Source organism: Corvus brachyrhynchos, unplaced genomic scaffold, assembly GCF_000691975.1.
Source record: "Corvus brachyrhynchos isolate BGI_N302 unplaced genomic scaffold, ASM69197v1 scaffold10, whole genome shotgun sequence".
In the NCBI taxonomy this organism is placed as follows: Eukaryota; Metazoa; Chordata; class Aves; order Passeriformes; family Corvidae; genus Corvus; species Corvus brachyrhynchos.
Window position 1 is genome coordinate 2,820,414 of NW_008236180.1, and position 15,204 is coordinate 2,835,617.

Below are 15,204 nucleotides of genomic sequence, written 5' to 3' on the forward strand. Positions count from 1 at the left end.
CGCCGCCCGCCGCCGCGGGTTTCGCCCCACCCACGGGGGCACAGCGGTGCCAGGGCGCGGGGCGCTGTGGGAGCCGGACCTGTCAGTGCCATGGGTGCATCGCTGGGGCTGTGCCCGGGGCCAGGGCCTGTGCCCACACGTGGTGGTCCCCATCCCCCCGGCCTTGTGCGGGTGGGCGCCCGCTGCCCGCTGCCACCGTGGTGCCGCGGGCTGTGCTGTGTCCCAGCTCTCTGCCCAGCGGGGACCCTCCTGCCCGCGGGACCCTCCCTGCCCTCCCCTGTGCTTCGCAGACCCAGCCGCCTCTTCCTGTAGGTTGCCCCGTTTAGTTGCTCGGTTCCAGCCCCACAGTGCGTATCTATGTTCCAGCCTCCATCCTACAGCCCGTGTGTATCCCCTTCGCCCTGCCCTGTCCCTGCCTGCCCCGCAGCCCCCAACACGTCAAGGCCTGAGCTCAGCAGAGGAAGGACGGCACGGCACATCCCTGGCATCCTCCCGGCACGCTCTGGCATCGCTCAGCCAGGCAGTTGCCCGTGCTCCGTGTGTGGCTGGGAAGCTGTGCCATCCCTGTCCCCTTGCACCCATCACTCCTCTTGCCCCTCGCATTTCACAGAGGATGGGGGGCTCATCCGCCAGCCCCGTCCACCCTGGCCCCGTCCCGCTGCCCGTGCCGGCGTGGCTTTCGGCCCCCTCCCAGTCAAGCATCGCTCCCTCCCAGGCCACAGCACCGCATTGCCCCGGGCAGGGTCTGGCCCACGGGCTCCTGTGTCGCAGTGCAAACAGCAGAGCCCGTCCCTGCTGTCCCCACGGGTGACCACGGCCACTGGGGACGGAGCTGAGGGGAGGGAGAGGGGGGTCCCGAGCCCCCCTGCCCGGGTGCCGGGCGCTGCTCCCCTGCTGCCCCCCAGCCTGCCACCATCAGACCTGCTGCAGCTAATAAAGCTCTTTAAACAAAGCCTCTGCGGGTCTGCGTTCTCTGCCCCTGGCATGGCGAGGGGACACGGCTTTGGCACTGCCTTGAGGAAAAAGGGGCAGAACTGGGGCTGGTGAGGATGGGGATGAGGGTGGGCATCAGAATTGTCACCTGCAGCTGAGGGCTCAGAGCATTAAAAAGCCGCAGCTGGGGAGCTTTGCCCAGCTCGGGAGCTGCTGCCCTGAGGGGTGCAGGATACAGCAAGGTCCCAGGTGAGCCAGGGATGCTCCACGCTGTGGCCTTGGGGTGCCGGGTCCTGAGGGGTGGCTGGGTGAGCTGCCGGGGTCCAGCTCTTTTCTGTGCAGCAAAAAACAGGCCCCGGCAGAGGAAAAGGAAGAACCAGGGACACGCTAGGGAGGGCAGGAGGCTGCAAATCACCTCAAACGGGGAGTAAACAAATTGCTGTGCAGCATAGTGATTTGTAAAACCCAGAGGTGAGCTTCAACAATAACAGGTTTTATTAGAAGAGATTAATTTTGCTGAGTTCATAGGAAATCTTGGGAGCACGAGTTGAGGAGAGGACCCTGCTAGATCCATATGCATGGATGGATGCACTGGTGCCAGGGGCTGTGTGGGGGATGGTGCCCCCAGCCCCAGATGTGGTGGTCCCCCATGGTCCTGGCTGTGTTTGGGCACGGAGGAGGTGGATGGACACAGCTTTCTCAGCTCCCTGATCCCAGAGGGGGTGGCTGGAGTGGGGGCAGCCAGGGGGTCCCCACCCCAGTGTGTTGGGGGCTGCTTGGTGGAGGAGGGTTTGAGCAGGGAAGGCCCTGGGCTTGTGAAGGGGCTGAGCTTAATATGCAAGTCACTGCTGGGGAGGAACCAGCCTCATGAAAATGCTATTTTCACGCAGTCCCTCTCCCAGCCATTATCCTGCCTCAGACAAAAGCAATTTACTCAGCCTCCAATAAAGCAAGGGCGATAACGAAGCTGAGAGGAGCTGACTGTGACAGGCAGGACAGCCTCTCCTACCACCAGCACCCACCTGCTGGCTGGGGCTGAGGCTGTGGGGAGAATCTTTGGGACAGCACTGTGAATCACAGGCTCTGGCAGGGGGGCTCTGTGCAGTCAGCTGTGCCAGAGCCCTGGCTGAGTGATGTGGTTGGTTCCTGGGCACTGGGCAGTGATGGGACAGTGCTGCCATTGAATCCCATGCCTGTCCTGCACGATGGCAAGCCTTGGCATGGGCAGGCTGGGTCCTTGAAGTCCCCACCACCGCAGAGCTGAGCAGAGCGAGGCTGGATGCAGCATCTGCACCTAATGGATGAGTTTTGTCAAGTGCTACAACAACCCAGAAAACTGCACCAGCCCCAAGGGCGCTCGGAAACCAAAGGCAGTATTTCACCTCCCTGCCTGCCCTGTCACAGCAGCTCTGAAGGCTCCTTTGTATAGAACCCAACCAGCGTTAAGCACTGAACAGATATTACAAAAAGAGTAAAGCTGACCTGCAGCCCTGTCCGACTGGGTAAAAAGTCACTGACTTGTGTTTTCCCTAGAGAAGCAACCAGGAGTAAAGCCTGAATAAAACCAGGGAGACAAGGGGAAGTAACTTCAGCTGAGGGATGTGGGCAGCAGAGGCAGTGCCCTTGGGCCCACCAGCAGAGACATGTTTTGGATGCTCACCCAGGATTGCAACAGTCATGCACAAGCCTGCTCTGTGTAACAATCCATTTATTGCTTTGGGTTTTGTACTTCTGAGCTTGCTTCCAAATTTAGTCAAGATCTGCCCTTTTGCTTCAGTTGCATAGAACTTCCCCGAGTGTCAGGAGGCAGCCTGCTGCCAGGAGCTGCTCGGGTGAAGCTGAGAGATCCAGGAGCAGGTGAGGTCTGGGAGCAGCTGAGCAAAGCAGTGCCTGTGGACAATCTCTGCGGAAAGAGCCTGGGGATGTGGGAACTGGCGATCAGGGGAGAGGCCCCTCAGCAGGGGGAGTGAGCTGACCCCAAAGACGAGTCATCCTCTGCTCGCTGGACCATGTTATACCTACTCTGACATACCATGGCACTGCTGGGATGCCATTGTGCTCACAGTCCCTGTCACTGCCAGCACCATCTGACCGTGGACACAGAGGCTGTGCTGGGGCATAAGCAGGTGCTTCATCTAATTCTCCTTGGGGTGGGGGTTAGAATGGCCTGAGAGAACCGTGACCTGGGCATGGGAGAATCACTCCCAGGTATAAATCAGGGCTGGCTGATTCTCTACAGAACCTCACAGAGAGTGAGATGGAGAATAGAGCACGTTTGGCTGCCTCCAGCCAGTCTCAGCAAACTGCAGCTGTGAGGAGCAGCCCTGATGCTTCTGAGAGGACATGTTGTTCTTGCCAGTAACACAGGTGAGGAATTTATTGGAAATGCACTTTAACTTCTTCTGAGATTAGCTGGTTTTAAAAAGAACAGGTTTATAGTGCACCCCAAACAAGATTCAGGGAAGGGTAAAGGCCAGAAAAAGCTTTTGCTTTCAGTTGTCAGTCACTGCCCAGTGGAGAATGGGAGGGATCATCACAGCTGTGAGGAGGTCAGAGAGGTGTGGGGGGCGCTACAGGGACACCCTCCAAGGATCATTTCTTGAAGATGACTCACTCTTCATACTGAACAATTTGAAATAGATGTGCCATTTTCTCTGCATATGGTGCTGGCGAGGCACAAGTCAGGAGAAGTCAGGGTCATGTACCCACCTCATCCTCAAACACCACTTCAAAAAATAAACCTTCTGCCACGGGGATGGTGTCTCAGCCAGTGCCCCAGACTGGGCAGCCCTTCCTTCGCCCCTGAACCATTTGGATCCTCAGCGATGCTGTTTTCCCAGGTGAGCTCTACCCTGGTGGTTCCTCTTTCCCATCCCAGCTGCTGTGTAGGTCTGTCAGGGAGGAGATGCCTCCTGTGTGCCGGTCCCGGGCCCCGTGCCCTCCTGCTGCTGCAGCCTCTGGAGCAGGAGCAGCACGTTGTCCGTGAGCTCGTTCCGTGGCCGCCCCATCCCGCTGAGCTTCACCGGGCGCAGGCTGGCGTGGGGGGGGTCGTACCCCTCGGGGCAGCACACCTCGTTCAGGAGCAGCCAGGTGCTGTCAGGGTCTACGTGCATCAAGTGCAGGAAAACACTTTGGAAAACAGCAGGAAGAAAGGAAAGAAGAGTAAGAACAAGGCTTTTTGGTTGGCACCCAACAGGGTTATTAAGAGCTAAGGAAAGCTTTGATGGTGTCCGCAACCTCTGGCAGCTGCACATATTCGACTCTTTACAGAGGGCAGTGCAGTGGCCCCTGTGCCCGAGAAAGCAGCTCTGAGCCTCACAGCCACTGGCACATGGGAGAAAAATATTTATGATACTGCACAGTCACTTATGGACATCAAACAAGCAGCTGGTGCAGAACTGACCCAGGCTTGGTGCTGGCACTGTGAGCTGTTGCTGGCGTAAGCCTAAATCTGCCTGTCGTTCATGCTGGGGAGGTGACTGTGGGTGACTGCATGTGCTACGCATATCCGGGATCTTTTGGACAACAGCTCCTGCGGAGATCTTGGGAGAAGTTGCTCACTGCCCTCTCTGGTTTTTGGGGAGTGAGTCAGTTAACTCATGTGGGCTTCTCTGCCTTTCCAGAGGTGGCAAACCCAAGGATATTTGGGGACAGCTGCCCAGGCTGGGCCCCAAAGGAAGCTCAACACTGTATTTGAGGGCTTTTTGCTCAAGTGAGGTCTCCCACCTTCCCAAGTCCTTATTAGCTGCCTCCAAATTTTTGTCCTTCTGCACAGTACCTTTCACAAAGCAGGATTTTAAACCAAAACCAAACACAACCTTCATTAACAACAGAATGAAGGAAAAGAGGAATCACAACTTCCTCTGCAGATTTACTGCTGTGTTGATGGTTTTCACTTTGCATTTCCATACCTCAGTAAGATGGGATTTGCCTTTCCAGCCTGCCCTTCACACAGGGGCCCAGCTGTGAGCTGCTGGGACACAGCTGCTGCTGGAGAGCAGGAAGCTCAAGGAGTGAAAGAGCAAATGCTGATTTGTTTGACCTACACTTACCCACCCCCTCCTGCCAGTTCTCCCTGCAGCAACATTTGGGCTCGGCTAGGTTTTTGTCAGGGTTTAATGCACAGAAGGTGTATGGGGCGTAACTGGTATTAAATTCTCTGGCTGTGCCATGAACAAAATAAGACTGGAATTTCCAAGGCCTTTTCCTGAATAGTGCTGAGTGCTCTGTGAGCACCAAAGGCACTCAGCACTCACCACACCTATGGTACAGTTTTCCAAGATCCCAGTAAAGCCCGGCCATGCATCTTCAGGTCTTTAGTTTTCACTGAAATCATGGAGCTGTGAGGAGAACAACTGCCAGGTGAGGTAATGGGAAATCAGGTAGGTCTGTCTCTGTTCCCCCCAAGAAGCACAGGACTGAACTCCCTTTCTAAAAGCAAAGATCACCTGCTACAAAAGCTATGCAAAATCCAGATCTGATTGCTGTCCAAATTTCTCATGGAAGAACTTTCATCCCTAAAGTGAGGCTGCTTCCTACGCAAAGCAGGGAGAAATCCCTTTGAGAATCTCTCCTCTGAAAAGGAGTGCAGTGCCAAGAGTAATGTGAAAGAGCACAGAAATGAGATGAAGGTAGGAGAGAGCTCCCTCTCCTCTTCACAATAACCCTGTGGATGTGACTCGTTACTCCGTGCACAGCCAAATCTGCTGCTTTTGCCTCTCTGCCATTAACACCTTGCCTGTCCCTCAGTGCAGGTCTCTGAACAGAAGAGGGGAGATGTCACCACTGAAGCTGTTGGCAGTGTCCTCTGCCAAAGGTGCTGGTGGTGCCTATCTGCCTGCTCCAGAGGAACCAGTGGGAATGTGCTCTACAGCGATAGCTGGGCTTGGCAACAGCTGCCTCAGCAACATGACTTTTTTCTGTGGATTGCCCAAATGCAGGTGAGCTCAAAGGACTCCTCATTCCCCTGGCTTTGTTCCTGCAGCTCTGCTGACTGGAAGGGGAGGATGGCCAACTCGGTGCCAGCCCAAGCAAGGGGCTGGCAGGGGCAGGGTATGGAGCTCTCACCGCTGCCATCCTGGGTCCAGCTCTCCAGACACTGCCCTGCCCGTGCCCTCAGCTTGGCTGTGGCAGCAGGAGCACACGGCTCTGTCTGCCAGAAAACAGCAGCTCCCAGTGGTTCCACCCAGTTTTCAGTGTGCTGCTACTGGTGGGCAGCTGCAGAGATAATCCTTGCTCCTTATGGCTGGCATAGGAGCAGGCAAGGACAATGAATTGCTGTGAAGTGAATGTCAGAATGGGGAATATTGTGCAGCAGGCTGCCGATCCCCAGCACACACACAGCTGTAGCTCTTACACTCACAGCACAGACACTTTGCTCTCCAACCTCTTCCCAGTCAGTTGCTCCAGAGAAAGCGACCCTCAGAGATTATCCAGACCCTGGAGAACTCACTGCCTCTGGTGCCCATAATGGCTCGGGACTGTGATTATCCCTGGTAGCCTGGAGTGCTCTGCAGCTTAAAGAACAACTTGACTTTTACATTTTCAAACTAACTCTGGGGTAGTTTCCAAGCAACCTGTTTCCATAGCAAAGAATCCTGGGGTTAATCTAAGTTTGTTTTCTGTTGTTGCCTTTTTCTTTTTTTTTTTTTTTTTCCTTAAATATCACTTTATTGAATTTTGCCTTGAGCAGGTGGCTGTTCTGGTGTGGTTCAATCCAGCCTGGGAGTGACAGCTGACAATGAGTATCCAACAAAGAACACAAGCAAACCAAAAGAGGTAAGCTGCATAATCAAGCTTTGTATCAAAAAAGGTCCCAGAATAGCTCATATGGGTCCCAAGTGTGCTAAACCTGTTCTACTAGCACAGAGCAGTTTGGCTATTCTGTTGCCTTGTCTTTTCCCAAACTCCAAGCAAAGCCATGGCACAGACTGGCAGAAGGAAAAGGCTTCCTGGCTTTCCATCCCTGCTGAATGTTTAACTGGATACAGCTCACCACAGGCTTTGGTAAGAACTGAGGAAATTATTTTGGCATCTTAGGGGGGAAAAAAAATCATTCCTATCCAGACTGTTGACTGAAAGGTCATGGGCTGCAAAAATTTAGTAGGAATTAAGTGTAAATTTCAAAACAGTCACTTGAAACTGAAAGACAGGAAAATGACTTGTCAGTTTTAACAGGGGCCAGTGACAATTTCCTAATCTCTTTTCCTTCAAGGTTTTATTCCCTGAAGTGAAAAGCTTGTCACGGATGATGCAACTTCACAAATTGACGAGAAGCTCAGATTTACATATTGTGACTTTCAATTTCCACCATCTCCCCCCACCTTGTTCCCAGTGCTGGGGCCCCACATAACCCCCTTGCTCAAGGCTTTCTGGGCACTTCCCCACCCTTGCGCTGGCTCATCTTCTTCAATGAAGGCAAAGACTTTTCTAGTGCTCTTTGGCATTCCCAAACTCTTCTTCAGCAAGTTTGGTCCCTTTGGTGATTTTGCATTTGGTTTTTTGTTTGTTTAGTTTTTTAAAAAGCTTTGGATAATACTCTCCTGGAATACTCCCAGCAGTCATCTTCTAGTAAAGCCTATTGTTATTGTCCCATTTTCTCTTCCTCAGATATGCTGGAGTTCTTTTTTTCCCAGCATCTATTTTTGCCTGTTGAGTATTCCAGGAAGCTGCAGTTACAAAAATCACTTCCTCCCACTGCTTCATCTAATAAAGCTACAGGGTCCCATAAATGGGATTAAGCAGACTCCTTGGGGCATGATAACATCCCTGGATGATAGCCAAACTCCCTTTTTCCTTTTTTTGTGTGGCTCAAGCACCTTGGCCAAAAATTCCTTCTCAGCTCCGTGCATGCCTACAGAATCCTCATATAGTCAGTGTATGATTTTTGGAGCTACAACTGACTTTGCAAGTGCTGACCTTGTTCTTGACAGGTCACAACCCATCAGTTGAATAAGAATCCTGAGAGCTGAGCAAAGGCCAGTTAGTATAAATCACTATGGCAAGCTGGTTCCAAGCATTCTTTTACCTCATATGATTTCTGCAGTGATAAAGCTGAGTTATGTGACGTACGCTGGCGCTCAGGCTGGGGCTAAGATTAGTTCTGGTCTATCGGTTTTTAGAAGCATTTAAAATGCAGAATTTCTCATGTATCAGGCTGATAACGTTGCCCTTGCTTAGATGGAAAGGGCCTAAATGTGTGACAACCTGTGTCAGTTTGCAGGATTACTTTCAGGAACATGGAGAGCAAGAAGAGCCAGAACTCACAGGAATGTGGTGGTTCAGCAGCTGGAGCAGAGAAATGGGAAGTGTGGCTGAGAAGTGATTCCTATCCTGGTACAGGAGCTGATTGCTACGGTGCAAACTGATTTTGACTTTTCCAGACTGAAATCTCGTATCAGGACACTACAGTTAAAAGTGAGTGTGATATGATTTACTCTGATCCATCCAATCCAGGGATTGCACAGGACTAAATTAAAAAAAATTAAACCCAAAAGAAACCTCCAAATGCTGCTGTGTGGTGACAGGCCAGGCCACACCTCAGTGCATACATGTGTCTGGTCGATGGAGTTAAACAGGAGACAGCAAGGGCTTCTATGAGCAGCTTGGTTCACTGACATATGTGATGTATGGTGGATCAAAAGCACTGGGGGGAGGAGCAAAACATATGATATTTTTTCCTCAAAATATAATAAAAACAACATACAGGAGGAAAATGTTACTTGCCCTGAACTTTGCTGCCCTTGTGCTCCAACAAGTGAGCTCACTTCACCATGCAGCTTCCAACAGGGGCACACTTCATATTCCCTCCACCCCTGCTGTTGGGGGGAAATTGCACAGCTTCTCAAGCTGCTTGGTTAATGATTTAAAAGCTTCAGATTCCAAATATCTGGATAAATCCTGGTGTTCTGCTTTTCATCCAGCATTGCTTGCACAGACTGAGGCATTATTGCATTAAGGGGGTGCACGCCCACAGCACAGAGCCCCTCTGCAGAACAAATGCTGCCGGAGCCTGCTGTGCTGCCGTGAAAGCCTCCAAGGTAAAAATAAACCTGCTCCCACCCGCGCAGGGATACAAACAAAGGAATGCTCCAGCTCCGGAGAGCGCTGGCTCTGAACTGCTGCCCAGCCACACAAAGCCCTTCACACCCTGCACCCCCGGGAGCCTGTGCTTTGTGAAAGGGAATGGATGGGCTGCACTTCCTTTTGCTTCCCTTTCCAGCAGCCTGCCCTGGAAATCCGAAGCTGCAGAGCCTGCAGAACCTGCTGGTTTCCCCTCCCCTTGGGGGAGGGCAGGGCTGGCCACACAAGAAGGGGGGCCTGGCTTTCACCCCCATCCTTATGCAGAGGGGCTTTTTGATTTATGTCCTATGTTCTGTACCTGGACTTGTTTTGTCTCCTGAAAGCTCTGGCCTTGGTTCCAGGTGACAACATATGACAATAGTGATTTCTTATCCTGACAGCAGAACATGCTGAGCAGGATTTTGTACACCAAGCAGCAAAGTATGTCTGTCAACACTTCCTAGAGCTGGAGAGTGTTCACCTAAACTGGTTTTGCTCTTTTAGACTCTCCCAGCCTTCTCAGAGCACCACTGGTGCCAAGACTGACAGCTTCCCAAACAAACTCTGGTCCACCTGGCAGAGCCTGCGCTGGAGCCCAGGGAAAATGGAAGGGTAACAGAAGTAAATCCCCCAGCCTGCAGAAGGTATTAAGTGATAAAATACAAGGAAATGCCTGGCACATCCTCTTCCATAACTGTCTTCCCTCCACAGTTTGATGCCACCAGTGGGCCAAGAACCTCAAGTATTTGGTTAGGAAAAAGCAAGTAGCACATCTTTCCTTCTGTCCCCAAATGCACTGCAAGGTCACCTGTAATGTCTGTGCAAGCTGACAACTGACCTCTCTAACTCACTTTGGGGAGTAAATGATACTTCACCACAGAAAACTTCCATGAGAGATCCTGTTGTACAGGACTTGAATGTGATGGAGGCTGGAAGGGTGTTTACAGGAAGGGTGTAAAAGGAATGGGATCACCATGTTCCCTCTGTCCCCTATTATTTGTACACTCAACACACCTGCATTTAAGAGACATTACCTCTGGGCAGCTTCTTGCAGTTTCACAGGTTGCTTGGCGCTGAGGTAAATCAGGCAGGCATCTGCCACTTTATTCAGGTCACTCTCGCCTGCAGAAATGGAACAGGAAAGAAGGGTAGGAGGTGACCTCCTCAGCAGCTGCTGCCTAATGGAATCAGCTCCAAATTGGCAGCAGAGGCTTCTGAGCCTTTGAGCTGTCTGACCTGGAGCTCTTCTGACCCTGCCTTTTAAGCATCTTGCTGCAAAGCCAGGAAAGCAATCAAGGGCACTGAGAGGAAAAGAGCAACTAGCCAGCAAACCTTCTCCCTCATCAAAGTCCGCTCCAAAAATTTTACTTGGGGAGAATTTCAGAGAATTTCATTCAATAGAAGAGTGTGATGTGCTAGTCTTAAAGGGTCACCCAGAGAGAAGCCCACAATGGAACCAGTCAAGCTATCCAGAAGTCTTACCTGGGCTCCAGTTTGTCCGGTAAGAACAAAGCATGGCCCAACAGCCCTAGAGCAATGCAGGCACTCCATTCCATACCCTCTTCTCATGCACAAGCAGGATGAGCAGTCAGATTTTGCATGTGCTGGGAACCTTCAGTCCCTTTTGTCCCCCAGGGAGTAAAGAGTGCCCAGCACCTCTTTACAGAGCTCCCAAAGAGGACAGATTCAGGCTGGAGAAGATCAGGAAATCAATTCCATGGGCAGCAGGAGAAGAGCAAGTCGAGATGAGAGAATAAAGTCTGGCAGAGATCCACACAACCTGTGCTTCCCCTGGTACTCACCCATGTCCAGCCTCTCACAGAGAGAGCCCAGGCCCTGCAGCACAGCCAGCTGCAGCTTGAAGGCCAGTGTGTGGCTGTACACAGGCCCAGCTTTGGCACTCACTGGGGCCTGGCTGAGGAGGGAACTGGTCAGCTTGGGCAGGACATCTTTGGAGAACCTCTGCCTCAGGAAATCCCCACATGTTTGAGCCAGGGTACACAGCACCTAAGAGAGACATCAGTTACAGGGGACAATGCACACACCAGCCTGGGAGGAGTTCAGTGATCCACACCATGCTGGGGAATTCAGACATTCCTCTCCCTGGAGAATTCTTTTTGCAGGTGAAAGCATTGTAACCACACCTTCCCCAGCTTCCCCATAATGAGCAGAAGGTTAATGTTTGAGAGGCTGAGTGAGCTGCACCCTGCTCTGCAGTGTCACCTAGCTGACCTCCTGGGTTGCCCTTCCCTCATTAGCACAGTAAAGGTAAAAGCAGCTGTGCAGTCTTACTCAGAATTAGTGGAAGTGTCTCTGATGGAAAATGCCATTAAATATCATTATATCCTTAAATCTCTTTTCTGGTGCAGACAGCTCATCTTTCCAGGCACATCAGCAAGCAGAAAGGCCAACTGGTCACAGAAAAGGGCGCCCAGCGCTACTGGTGTGTGCCCAGGATCAAACTGAAACTGGGTAGAGAATGGTCCTACATTCGTGTAAAAACAAAAGGGGGGGGAGGGTCCACGTGGCCAGAACATTAATCTCTCTTTTGGAACTTCACTGAGCTCATGGTCTCAGTGTGCAGGACTGAGATGCTGGTTATGTTGCTTTACACTGATATGACACTTCTTGTCCTGGAATTTAGGCAGGAAGACACTTTGGGGGGAATTCATACAGCAAAACCCAAGCTGGGTGCAAATTGTAGTGATGACTTGAACTTTTCAAGAGTTAATTAGTTTTTGCATAGCAATCTCTACCTCCTTTTAGGGTGGGCACATAATAGGTATGGCTATTCTGGGATTCTAGTGCATGGCTTCTGGAATTTGGGGAATTAAAACTCTCTTTATTCACACTGAAGGATTCTAAAATGAATCTCACTCTGCCCAGCAGATGAATTCCTCTGCAATGCTGGAGCTGGCAACCTCTGGAAAGATGCTTTACTGGCCAGCCCATGAGTCAGGAGCAGAAAGGAGCCAGCTGACAAGGTCAGGAACTCTTTAATAATGTCATTATAGGGCCAAGTCCTTGTTTAACTTCTCCCCTCCCTTGCCAATGCCTCAATTGTGAAATGTTCCCCTATCTTTAATCTGAGACTTCCAAAGAGGATGCTGGGACTGTGGCTCCAGCAAGGCCAAGCTGCACTGTATGGTGCCCCTAACATCTGTTCAGGCTGTACAACTGTTTTTCTCATCCCTGCAATAACAACCAACATTGCTGCCTCCCCCAGGAACAGCATCGAGGGTCTACCTGTGGACAAGGTGCAGCAGGAGTGGTACAAACCCACTGCAGGGCGGTGACCCCATGCTCCAAACCACATTTAAACATCGCTGCAGGAGCTTGGTGCTCTCTCCTGGGCTGCAGCACTGCCTCAGCCCCTTCCTGCCCAAGTCCCAGCTGGAAATGCTGCTGGCAGTCATGGCCATACCTTGAAGGCTCTGAGCACTGCCAGAGGGTCATCACTAATCAGCCGGGTGACGAGAGCTGGCCAGACACGGTGAGCCATGGGAAGCAGATGGTTTCCATGAGGATGAAGCACAGTTACACAGAGCTCCAGCACGTCCAGGACCTGGGCAGGAGGGGAGGGAACAGGCTCTGAGTGCTGCAGTGCCAGGCATTCAGGTGAATCCCAGCATCACGTCAGGAAGCCAGGAGGAGGGGATGGATAACAAAGGGCGCAGTTTTACCGCAACAGGAACGGGGACAAGTGAACAGTGCTTAGAGATCAGGCCTGTTTGGAAAGGGACAAGCACCGCGGTGACACAACCTGTGCTGGGTACAGAGCTGGGCTGGGAACAAGGCAGGATTCCTGCCCTGATCCCACAGGCTGAGCTGCACACTCGGACCCCACTGCGGCTGTGGCAGCAGGATCACCTGGCAGAACTGGGGCCGCTGGGATGAGAATCTGGGTTATGCCTCATTTTTCTGTCTCACTTTGCACTTTAAAAGGAGGCCACCTTCAAAGGGTTTTCATAATTAGAAAAAAGCCAGGCTTTTAGCCCTGCTTATCACCACCCCAGCAACTTCAAAAACATTCATCAGCCTGTGCACTGCAGCCTGAGGAAGGGGGATGGGAGGCACAGATGGGAGAAAGATGCTTCTGTTTCCTCCACTAAAGGACAAGGCACAAGACTTAACTGTCATAAGCATCAAGGGAAAGTGCCCAATACAAAGTCACCCTTAAGATTCTGTTCCGTCTGGCTGCCATTCCTAATCCAGAGTGCTCCCGAAAAACTACCTCCCTTTCTCTTGCCAGGCTTGGAGACTCTGTCCTGCTCGAGCATATGGCAGTACAAACCTGGGGATGGCAGGGAGCCCAACATGCATGGCACACACACTGACGAGCTACCAGCCCATTCATGGGCACCATCTGTCCCCTCAGAGCTGGCGATTACCGACCTTCAGCCGCACTCGGAGGCTCCCGTCAGACAGCAAGTGGATGCACCTCTCCATCACATCCCTGGCCAGCTGAGCATGGCTTGGCATTGGAGCTTCTCCTTCTGTGTCAGAGCTGGGCTCTGGCTTAGCAAGGAGAACCTCATCTGGAAGACAAAACCATTACTAAAGTAATGAAAATGATGTGGGAGCTCTGGGAGATCACAATATCCACCCACAACCACTCTGCAAATTCCCGAGTAAGGCCTTTAGCATTTTTTAATGTGCTTAGATATAGTTAAGCCTATGAGTTCTGTGGGCTAGTGTCAGGTTCAGTTAAGAGTGTGGGGCTACAGAATGTTCGCTTTCTTTAGTGGACAATGCAGCTGGTCTGACATTTGCAGTCTCTTCTCACCATGGACTTATTTCCCATTGATTTTTATTAAAAATGAAAAGCCTACATATTTAAAGATGAAGTATTTAAAGGTCAGGATTGCAGCACAGCCCAGTAAAGACTAAAAGGTTCCCTATATGAATGTCTGCAGTGCCTGCCAAGGCCAAGTGATAAGGGGAGCAGTGGCATCACTGGCCAGGAGTAAATAGTACATAGATTCCCAAGGGAGCATGAGGAAAATGCATAGGATCCTGGAAAGAGGAAACTTCAGGTCCTGAACCCAAATGAACTGTTACGAGGTAAGGAAAAACATGCTGTGCTTGTGTCTTAGAGCTAGAGAAATCTTGATCTGCAAACATTTGGCTCCCCCACTCAAACAGAACAAGGCGAGAACACCCAACAGCACTTTACATGAACCAAGGTCAGCCCAAAGACCTGAGACTGTCAGCCTGGTCCCAAGGCCCCCACGAGACAAAAGGACACCTCAGAGGTCACAGTCTCTCTTCAAGCTGACCATGCTCCTCTCCAGCCACACACAGCACTGACCTGTCTCCTCCTCCAGGTCAGGAAGATCACCATCTGCGATCTGCTTCTGGCTGACATAGTCAAGGAAGAATTGTTCCACTTCTTGCCTTGTCATTGTCACCTCCTGCTGCCCCTGGGACCAAGCCCTGCTCTGCCCCTTCTTAGTCTGCCTTTGCTGGTGTTCCTCAGCGCTGGGCATTCCAAACCACTGCACTGCAAAAGAGGAACTGACATGTCACTGAGCAACCATGATCCCCTCCTGCAAGTCAGCAAGGTGCCATGGATGCCATGAGAGATGGCTCACACAACTCATGGGATTGCACCTGATCCAGGCACCTGCTGTCACATCCCAGTCACCTCCCTGATGGTATGGGAATGTTAAAAAGGAATACATGCCATGTGCTCCTACAGAATGTTCATGGGAGCAGTGAATCCATCCTTTCTCAGCCACTAAAGGCCATGTTCCTGTGAAAGGCAGCAGGCCAGACAAACTGAAGAGGGAAAATTACTGGTGATCTTTGCTCGAGCGCTGCCCCAGCAAGCAAAGCACAGTGGCCATCCCACTGCAGCACCTTGGCTACCTGGAACCTCCCATTGCAAGTGGAAAGGTCCAAGACAACCACCCTTAGTGACAGCAAGGCTGAATTACACAAAGTAAACATTGTTTTGGTACCTAGAGCTGTCATGACTGAGTGGAGGACTCTGAGGAAGGTGGAAGCCTGGCTATTGTAAGACTGATCTAGCGCAGACAGGACATCTTGGATTACATCTTCTACCAGCGGCAGCAAGCTGGCATCCGAATGCCTCAGCATCGTGTCCAGGACCTGGGAAGCACGTGGCTGATGTGCCAGCTGGCGCAAATTCAGGGAAATCCCATTCACCAGATAGTCAGAATTCTCATTAATCAAACACTGCACTGA

The 15,204-nt window shown here is 51.6% G+C and overlaps 1 protein-coding gene across 1 annotated transcript in view; it reads right to left on the minus strand.

The window, feature by feature from the left end:
• Positions 1-1,405: 1,405 nt before the first annotated feature.
• Positions 1,406-15,204, minus strand: part of TTI1 (TELO2 interacting protein 1) — a gene marked incomplete at its 5' end in the record, with an annotated part of 15,898 nt that continues 2,099 nt past the window's right edge. The window contains 7 exons of the mRNA XM_017735600.1: positions 1,406-4,062; positions 10,029-10,116; positions 10,797-11,001; positions 12,419-12,559; positions 13,390-13,532; positions 14,306-14,497; positions 14,958-15,201. Coding sequence (XP_017591089.1) covers positions 3,828-4,062; positions 10,029-10,116; positions 10,797-11,001; positions 12,419-12,559; positions 13,390-13,532; positions 14,306-14,497; positions 14,958-15,201 — 1,248 coding nt within the window. The remainder of the gene's footprint in view (positions 4,063-10,028; positions 10,117-10,796; positions 11,002-12,418; positions 12,560-13,389; positions 13,533-14,305; positions 14,498-14,957; positions 15,202-15,204) is intronic.